Source organism: Echeneis naucrates, chromosome 20 (genome assembly GCF_900963305.1).
Source record: "Echeneis naucrates chromosome 20, fEcheNa1.1, whole genome shotgun sequence".
Classification (NCBI taxonomy): Eukaryota; Metazoa; Chordata; class Actinopteri; order Carangiformes; family Echeneidae; genus Echeneis; species Echeneis naucrates.
The window spans coordinates 2,480,440-2,490,490 of NC_042530.1; the positions used below are offsets into that span (position 1 = coordinate 2,480,440).

The following is a 10,051-nucleotide window of genomic DNA, read 5'->3' on the forward strand; positions in this document are numbered from 1 at the left end:
ATCACTAAAATATAACTTCTATTCTTTGTGCACATTTGTATTCGCGGAGTAGCTCGCAGGCGTTGTGAATCTTTCATTTGAATGTTGCTGGTGTGTGACTCTAATCTTGACGCTGTTGGGGAGCTCCTCTTCCACACTGTTACTCCTCTTGTCTCCTGTCACTGCGGTAATCGACTCTGTGAGGAGTCACAATAGCTTCAAAACAACTTCTGTTTACGTGACACTTTTACCACATGTGAGCGAGAGCGTGGGTTCACACACCTGCCAGTCACCCCACCTGCTGGTGGGCGGAGTCTGCGACTCTATTTATACACAGAGCAGCACCTGACGTTCATGCTTATCTGCATTCTACAGCAGAGGGGAAAGATGCTGCCATGTTGGATCTTTTTTATTTCTTTTCAGGTTGAATTTCAAGCTGGGATTTCTGTATCTTTTTTGTGGCGATGTGTTGGTTCCCTGTGAGTGATGGGCTGTGGGAACAGTAAGGTGCTGCCCGAGGCATCCAAGAGGAGCTATGTAAGCGTGGTGCAGTCACTTGTGGCCTTCAGCAAAGCATGTGATGATGATGATGGGCCAACAAAGTGTCTGCAGAAGCAAAAGGGCTCGTGGTTCTCCGCCAACACTAAGCGCCATCAGCCAGGATCACACAGGCAACAGCAGATTGTCAGAGATGGACGAGAGCGGGACAAAGCTGTCACGTATAAAGACAAATTTGACCAGCGTGTGACAGCAAGGTAAAAAATCTTAAAGGTGATATCAAGGCACGGAAAGTCAATTTTATGGTCTTCTTTTGAAGAATCTGTAATCTAGTGTTATGGGCTGAGAGCTTTGCATTTTTCAGGTCGTGTGTAACATGCACAGTTAAAGTATCTCTAATCAGATTCCTGCCAACACCAGTTCAGTTAAATTTGGCTTAAGTTAGACGTAAACAAAGAAATAATTGAAATCATGGAGACTCTTCCTGTGGTCCAATTAAACTTGTTGTTGGTGGAGGTACATGATTTTGTCATTTTCAATTTCAAGTAACTTGTGTGGAAAAGAGAAGAAAGAAATCATGAACTGCTAACAAGTGATATTACCTCAGCCCTGTGAGCAGCCTATTTTTGACAGTCATTCAAAAATAGCTAAAATTAATTTGCAACATAATGTGAGGTGGCATGACTTATTACCAGTCTTGTAATTAATCACTGGAGGAGTTTTAATGTCACAAGCTTTCTTATTCTTGTCACCAGCCTTTGTCCATTGTATGAGCATTAATAGCAGACATATCTTGGAGAAGCCCTCTGATATTCTACCTGCAGACTGCCTCAGGATCATTGTATATCTACATGGATTCCCGTGTGCAGCAGCGTCCTAAACAGCATACAGATAGCCTCCCATACATCAGGTCTGCAGCCGCAGTGAGAGACGTGAGCGCTCTACAACAGTGTGTCATGGCATAGTAATGCTGTAATGAGTCATCTCCCCTACTTCTGCCCTGTCAGATACGACATCAAGGCCCTGATCGGTCGTGGCAGCTTCAGCCGTGTTGTGCGCGTGGAGCACAGGGCGACCCGCCAGCCCTTCGCCATAAAAATGATGGAGACAGAAGCCCCCCAGGGCCGAGAAGTGTGCGCCTCGGAGCTGGCGGTGCTGCAGCGGGTGAGCCACGATAATGTGATTCAGCTGATTGAGGTGTTTCAGTTTCCGCAGCGGGTTTACATGGTGCTGGAGCTGGCGACAGGTGGGGAGCTGCTGGAGCGCGTTGTCAGCAGGGGCCACTTCACAGAGCGGGACGCCACCCGGGCCCTCCGGATGGTGTTGGCCGGGGTGGGATACCTGCACAGGCTGGGGATCGCCCACAGAGATTTGAAGCCTGAGAACCTGCTCTACTACCACCCCGGGCCAGACTCCAGGCTGCTGGTGACCGACTTTGGATTGGCCACGTTTGGCGGCACAAGCACTGGGTGCGAGCTGTCTGCTGCCGACGTGAGCGGCGGGAGATGCCAGACATCGTGGTCCCTGACAACCACTTGTGGAACGCCGGAGTACTTGGCCCCTGAAGTGCTGCTGAGGAAACCCTATACCTGCGCGGTGGACATGTGGGCTCTGGGTGTGATCGCCTACATCGTGCTGAGCGGGTCGATGCCATTTGAGGACGACAGTCGCACGCGGCTCTACAGATCCATAGTGAGAGGGAAGTTCAGCTTCCATGGAGATGTAAGTTTACTCGGCTCCAGATTGGTGTTCAGTGAGTATTTCTTGGTAGCAAAGGAAAGCTCAAGGGGTAAAGATAATATGATTACGCCCAGAATCACTTGGAAATACATGCATATTGGATGATTCTGCACTCCACGATTTATTACCACTGCCAACATTAGTGGACTCTACAGAGACAGGAACTAAATGTGCATGGATCAGGGGGATGTGTGGGCATTTAGCACATCCGGCTGGGCGCAACAACTCATTGGCGAGGCGAGGGAAGTATCTCTTAAATGCACCTTTCATACTAAAAGGCAAGACAAAGTGCTTCACAATGAGAATAGGAACATCCTGTTTATGATGAGAGAACAATACCAGCAGCAAGTGCACACACAGAGTTAAGTGTTGAATAAATGCGAGGGTAAAAACGCTGGCTTCGAGCTCACGCTTGAAAGTAGAAGCAGCAAGAAAAGAAAGTGAAAGAACCTTCATTCTGCAGGCACAACCAGTAAGCCCGAACCAGCCGACCTGAGAGGTCTGATCTTCAGAGAGGATTCGTACTGGCTCAGGAGATCTTGAGGTTGGACTATTCACTGATTTGTGGACACGTACTAGACTTTTGGAATTGATCCTTGGAGAAACTATCTGAGTACAACAGACAGAATCAGGGAACCCCAAAGCTTTAAGGCTCAGGTTTTTAAACTTCACGAACTTTAAATCTATGCATAGTTGCAATAAAAAGCCAACTTTTAAATGTCACATCAACTTCATATACTTTCCCCACGGCTTATTACAAGCTGTGTTTTTGGGTTGCTTACAAAGAGTCAAATTAAGAAGCCGGAGCAAAAAGCTGAATCCCTGCCTGAACCGGTTTGTTTCTTTTTAGGAATATTCTCACATCGAAAGGTTGAAGTCATTTTCTTAAGACACAAAGATGCCTGTGCATAATGTGGACTTAACCTCTGCTTCCTTTGGTGCAACTTTGACAGACTTCACTCTGTGAAAATCCCACCGCTGTGGTGTCTCCCACCAAAAAGCGAGGGGACGCAGCTTGGAAAAGTTAGTTGTACGCACAATCGAATGGCTTCTAGTAAAATCCCGTCTGCCAGTTTCATCTTTCATGCCGCCTTCCCACCACAGTTGCAGTCTGAATTGGTGTTGTGCGTCATGTGCGAGCCGCTGAATTATCACATCCGTTTGTGTATGACTGCTGCACAAGAGCGACTTGCACTTTTATCATTATTAAGACTACTGTACCAGAAATAGCTCGGTTATTCCAACCCTGCTGAGTATAAATAGAACTGTGGATGTTACCTGTACACACTGTAATACACATGAAGGAATATGCAAAAGTTTGTTGTGGTGTGTCGAGTTTCCGCTCGGTTTGGCTCTTTGAGAATGCTTCGAGATGTTGGAGGGGGGAGAAGACCGAGCATGTTTCCTTTTTTTTCCCGCTCTCTCTGTTCCATTTCCTCTGTCACACGACTGAAGTAGGTATTTTTAACAGCCCATTCTGTCGAGCTCAGTGGTGAGTTTGGGCTTGTTCTTTCACGCCGATTACACCCAAGGCTGGATTATTCACTTGGCTTTAAGCCTGGCCCATTTCTCAGGGATGCAGTTTGACATTTTAGTCTGGCATACAAGAGGCTCCCTTACATCGGCCCTGGACTATTATCCCTGTGTTTACCGCTGCACTGACCACCAACTGAACAATAGTGAAAAAATCCTAGTTTATGCAAGGGTTTATTTCTTTCTTTTTCTTTTTTTTTCACAGTGGCTTTTGACACAGTTTATATATAGGCCACACTAGTAGAGATAAATCCGCAAGAATATATGCACTTATAGAGTGTTACATCTCAGTGAGATACAGTGAAGACATCAATCTGAAAATTTATATGGTGACAAAATGAAGACATCATACATGGCTGAGTAGCGGTCCAGGGGCTTGATGGGTTAGCCATCAATCACATTTGTGTGTTGCCAAGACACTCACTCTGTCATCTGCAAAGTCACCACCCTCTTCAGTAGACAGACAGCACAACTATATACACACACACATACACACACACATGCTGGGATAATAATATTGTAATTTGTGACAAAGGTTCACAAGTGTCCTCAAAGCATCTTTTGCCATCACAAGGGTTCTTCATGGCATTCAAGAGGGTACCAGAACAGTTTCAACAGCCTCAGCAATTCCCTCCACGTATTAAACTCAACTTGAAGAGTTCTATTTGATACGAGCTGTCCAACAGTCGAGCAAAGTGACTGAGCGAACCGCAAAATGCACACACAACTCCTTTTTATATCATGAATAGTAATGATAACGCCGGCCGCTCCACTTCCCTTGGCACAAAGAATGTGTTTTTCAGTAAATCACAAGTAATTCAGTAACTTGACTGGAATACAATACATCAGAATAGAGATACAAGAAAACCGCAATCATCAGCAGAGCCTTAAAATGTTCAGATTCTTATCCTGAGACAGATATCTAGAAAATTCATTAACTATCAGTGAAAATAATTACATTGGTATTGTATTTTTTTGTGTATAACTCACACTGTCTATCTATCTAAACGAAATCATTCCATGACAAAGTCGAGCACGTATTTCTTGCTTAAGCACGCAGGTCCACTCTTTGATTTGAGCATGCATGTCAGCCAACAGAAACACCGGGCACTCAGTGCAAAAAGAAGTCACGCTCTTTTGAAGTCGATGAAAAAAACCGACCTATTTCTCACTTGATTTGAAACGTAACGTTAAAACGTGACGTTCATCGTTTAAGTTGTGGTCCCATTTTGAGGAAATTAAGAGATAAAGTAGGTACTTTTACTTTTTCCTCAAAATACGATTTCTTCTGCCGCCCAAAAACACTCTTCCAAACCAATTGGCGATGTCACGGTGGGTGGATACCCGTTACTGGCACTGGGGCCGTGACATTGCACCCTTCCTTTGGGAGGCTAATGTGACTGCACCTTGTGAAGGAAAACGAAAGAGGCTAGGAAACTAAAATGACCTTATTTTCTCCTCCTTGTAGTGTCTTTTCACCTGACCTCAGCCACACACTCCCCGCAAATGCTTCCTGGGTGGAGGATGGGCTGGATATAAGAGTTACAGGTTAAAATTAATATCCCAGAAGGTATTCTATAAAATTATTGAAGCTTTTGAATGTTGTGATGTTTTGAGGACGCCACAACTTTTAACATGCTGCATTTCTATTAATGATGATAAACGAAAGAAATAGGGGCAACGGGAGTACAACACTGATATAATTTGTTTTCGCTGTGCAGTTAAATATCAGTTAGTAAATTGCTTTCTAATAAGAAACACCCTACGGGTTATGTAACACACCATTACTAGCCGACTGTAGAATATTGTCATTGGAAGAATAGGTATTGAACAAAGCCGTGTGGTGAAAAGGGGATTAACTTCAGGTACTATCATTTTTCCAGACAGACGTATAAAGATTTTTCTGTTCTTCTCATAGTTTATGCAAATGAATTGAATTGCAACCCCTGTGACTTAATTAATTCACAGGGGTTGCAATTAAAAACACTCCAAAAGTAGTAACCTTTTGTGTTTATTGAAACTGAATAAGGACATGGAGTAAGTGTGTGTGTGTGTGTGTGTGTGTGTGTGTGTGTGTGGGTTGGTGGTGGGTTTTAACAGGAAAACAGAGGCGAGACTCACTTAGAAAGGCATATAGCCACAGGCTCCTGCCTACGAGCTGCCCCCCTCCCCAATCCTCCACCTCTTCCCTGCTCCACTTAAAGAACACACACACACACACAGCCCCCCCCCCCCCCCCCCCCCCCCCCGCTTCCCCCCACACCCCCGTCAGTCCTTGGCCTGAAGACCTGTAGTGCAGACTTGTGCATTTGCTCACCAGTGGAAGGGAAGAAGAGGAGCTTAGGAGAGTTGGGTGGTGGTGGTGCGGGGGGGTGTCAGAGATGGATGTCGGGGTGGTGGAGGCTGGTGGGCAGCAAAAGAGGGGAGGGTGGAGGGATGGGGTAGCCTTGGGGGATTCTTGCACCTTATCACTCAATCCGTTTCCTGCATGCAGGACGGATCGTGTCTGTCACAGAAACAGGGCTTCTCATTTTTGTGTGTGTGTGTGTGTGTGCGTGTGTGTGCGTGCGTGTGTGTGCATGCATATCAGCTACTGTCATGGCAGCCTTTTGTATGTGAAGCTCAAATCCCTGCATTGGTTCGGGCTAGACTGCAGTCTGGTCACCTCCTCTGCATTCTGCTGCTGTGTTATTGAAGCCACACTTTCTTGACCCAACCTAAAACATCTGCATTCTTCAGCAGCAGGGTAACCTGGGTAACGGTTAGCCCAGTCTGCCCCCTAGTGAGAGCCAGCGTGAACACAAAGCCAGGCTCCACTTGGCCGCAGTGTATCGTACATGACGGCCCAATCCGTCCTACATCCGGGTATGGATATTGTGCTTATTGAGGCTTAGCTGTGACTTTCACCTGAATTAGCGACAGACCTTCCTTGCCCTCATTTATGATGAGGCATATCTGAACTTGGCCCTCTCTCTTCCAGGTGAATCAGATTTGAGCAAATCGTGAGGTGGAAAGAGAAAGGGGGGGGGGTGGTTGGGTTTCTAGTGTGGAGCAGTTCATTATTCAAACGTGTATTATCCTCCCGATCACATTAATCCAACCTTCTAGCGTTTTCTTCATTTGTTGCAATTAGGGCTGTGTCAGGTAAAGATGTAGCGTGCTGCAAACAGAGTCAGCGGAGCTTCTCATTCACTCTAACAAGATGTTGCTCAATAAGCCAAGCCCTGTAGGTTTCTCCACTGCTTATGCCACACTGCTCGTCCCCCTCCTCTTCAGTTAGCTCTCTGCTCAACAGTGATGTATAACACCCATTCCTTCCAAACCCAATAAAGTCTCAGAGCATTTTGACGTGAAAAATGTTCAACACGAGGGAAGGAGATGAACCTGCTGCAGGTGGCTCAGCATCGCACTTGTGTCTCTTCCCCGTTTACAAGTTGATTGTCAGGAAGAGGTAAATTTTGCTACCACCCAGCTGTGGCTGCTTCAGATGATCTCTTCTGCATCTTTGAAAAGCTTTGCCTACCTACCCAGAGCAGGCTAAAAACGTGAGCGCTCCCGTTAGAGGTAAAGGGAAGACGAATGAAGACGAAGGAGCCTGACTTGTTAGTTAGTTAGTTAGAGCTAAATCAAACACTTTTTTTTTAAATCTCTCCTTCCCAGAGAAACCAAGTGTCACTCTACATGCTTCTCAGGTGTGAAGTAACAACGCAATGAGAAGAAAGTTTGAGTGAGAAACATTTTCTATGGCTCGTTCAGCTGCCCCCCCAACACCACCCAGTGCCCCTGCACCATAAACCCGCTCCAGTCGGTGCACTGTGAGAATAAGCGAGCCCCTGCCTCTTTTGAATTCCTCTCAAAGGCAACGGTCTCGCGATTGTCAATTTCATGCTTGATTAATTGTCATTACTCGTCGAGAGACAAAAAAAGGAGAAAGCAATGCATTGCAGGATTAGAATGGAGAGCGAGACCTCCCTAAAGAGTGAGACGTAGTCTGTTGAGAGGTTGAGCGGAGAATGAAAGAATGTTGCACACTCAGATTTTAGTGCATTTAGCTTTTGTTCCTGCCAGCCAGACACGACAGAGGATTCTGCAAGCTAATTGTTGAGTGACTGTGGAAACCTTTCAGCATCTTAAGACAATAGAGCGAGATAGAAGTGATAAAGGAGGCTGTCTCTGAGTTATGCAAATCATTACCTGACTTCAGTCAAACAATTCACTGTGGATCATCAAAGGAAAGAGAGCACGTTTGCTTTTTGACGCCGATGAAGGTTCCCGAGCAGTGGCCCAATAAGCGGTTGTCTCCGCCGTCTTCTTAACCTGATCCAATGTCTGTATCGGTCATATTTTATTTTAAGGAAGATGGAAGCACAAAGGTCACTAATTTCCTGAGGCAGCGTTGTTTCCATGACAAAGAGCCAAATCCGCGATGAATAATTGAATGATTTTGAATTATGATAAGGATTCAGATGTCTTCTCTCTCACTGCAAAGATGGCATTGCAAATTTCAAAGCGTTCTTGAATGTCAGTTTGGGTCATGACTAAGGGAATAATTTACTGTTTTAGTTAACAAAGAGCAAAACCTCCCAATGTGGCTCATCTGCAGTGCTTTTATTGTGAAGCTAATGCCACCTAAGAATAAACATGCACCCAAAATCCCCACACATACAGCAGGCCTGTCCTACCTCCTAGGCTGTGCATTCATTCAGCCAAGACTGCTGCTTCCTTTCCCTTTGCCCAGTGACATTTAGCTTTCCTTTGTGTTTAGTTCTGCTTGTTAGGCCTGCAGAGCGCAGGGATCATAGTTTTATTGCTGTGTAAGAATCAAATCTTGAATCCCGCTTTGAAGAGGCTTAGAGTCTGTGCAGGCGCCTCGTCTGGATATAGCACCTAGTTGGAACTTTTTAAGGATTGCTGGTTCACAGAGTATCTGTGTTTGTGCTTGTGTGTCTGTGTAGGTGGAAGTGACATCCTCTGGGATGAGGCTCTTTATATTCACACTAATGGAAATCACTCCGCTCTGCATCTCCTATTTCACAGCCTTGGCCCTCCGTGTCCAACCTGGCAAAGGACTTCATCCAGCGCCTGCTGGCTTTGGACTCGGCCACCCGCCTAACTGCTGACCAAGCCATCCGTCACTCTTGGGTGGTCACCATGGCAGCCAGCTCCTCCACAAGGAACCTGCATCGATCTATTTCCCAGAACCTCAGGCACCGGGCATCACGCAGCTCCTCCCGGTGTGCAAGCAGCACCGCAAGCTTCTGCGATGCCAACAGTGGGGGTCTGGGAAAGCTAAACACATCAGGAAAAAAAACAAAAAACAAGAGCAGCATCTGGACTGATTCAGCCTTAGAGAGCCGTACAGAATCCAGCCAGAGGGCTCCGGGAACATCAGTGCCATCCGGCTAAAGCATGGGAAGTCTAATGAAGGGATGGGACCAGCTGCCCCAGCTCAGTGCACAGCCCCATCACAAACCTCACAGCTTGAAGAGACACAAGTGGTGTGGCAAAAAAAAAAGAAGACGAAAAAAAAAAGTTTCCTCTGGACGTCGGCGAGACTTCTCTAATAATCCAGCCTCCCCCCGAAGCCTCGGCTACAGCTTCCATTAGTTTCTTTTGGTGGAGTTAAGCTGCTGGTGAATATCCTTCAGTTTTGAGATCCAAGCTCACACCGAGACATTTCTGTCCACCTCCACAAGGTCTTTAGCCTCTGGTTATTCACACAGCTCAGACAAATGGGTTCAGGGTCTCATGTAGATCGTTATGACTCACCACATTACCTGCCTGGGAGGGCGTTCGCTCCAAAAAATGAGAAATTCATCATTGGAGGAATGGGAAGCTAATCTTAGCAAGAAGAAAACCGTCTTCTTCTTCTTCTTCTTCTTCTTCTTCTTCTTCTTCTTCTTCTTCTTCTTCTTCCCCTCTGATCTTCTTTTCCCTTTTTTAAAATTAGAATTTGTGCACCCCCTCTCCCTCCCCATCACGAGGCAGTGGGAAGATTTAGTTTCTTATATTCTGCGGAGAAAGAAAAAGAAGGAAACACATCCCAGTCTTCCCTTTTATTGTCTTTCCTCCTACACAGCAGCACCCACGGTCCCGTGTTACCATGAAAGCACAATCCAGATATTTGGTGACAGGCCTCTATCATGTTAAAATGAAGCTTTGGATTTAAACAGCTCCCTCGACGCATTATGTAAGCTGTAAATAACGGCTTTTTCAAAATAAACCTTTTTTTCAAGTGAGGAGTTTAAATTAAAATGGTAATACAAGTGTGCAACATGAGGGGAGGAAAATTCTGAAAGGA

The 10,051-nt window shown here is 45.8% G+C and overlaps 1 protein-coding gene across 1 annotated transcript; it reads left to right on the forward strand.

Moving 5' to 3' along the window:
* Window positions 1-465: 465 nt before the first annotated feature.
* Window positions 466-9,156, forward strand: LOC115061336 (serine/threonine-protein kinase H1-like). Its single transcript, XM_029529647.1, has 3 exons — window positions 466-734; window positions 1,485-2,199; window positions 8,788-9,156. Exons 1-3 carry the CDS (start codon window positions 466-468, stop codon window positions 9,154-9,156), a joined length of 1,353 nt encoding a protein of 450 aa, XP_029385507.1.
* The last annotated feature ends 895 nt before the right edge of the window (window positions 9,157-10,051 follow it).

What these genes read in the sequence shown, in the direction of transcription:
- LOC115061336 (XM_029529647.1), top strand. Translation starts at nt 466, where the DNA reads ATGGGCTGTGGGAACAGTAAGGTGCTGCCCGAGGCATCCAAGAGGAGC. An exon ending in GACCAGCGTGTGACAGCAAG is followed by an intron (nt 735 to 1,484) that starts GTAAAAAATCTT and finishes CTGCCCTGTCAG; the next exon opens with ATACGACATCAAGGCCCTGA. An exon ending in AGTTCAGCTTCCATGGAGAT is followed by an intron (nt 2,200 to 8,787) that starts GTAAGTTTACTC and finishes CCTATTTCACAG; the next exon opens with CCTTGGCCCTCCGTGTCCAA.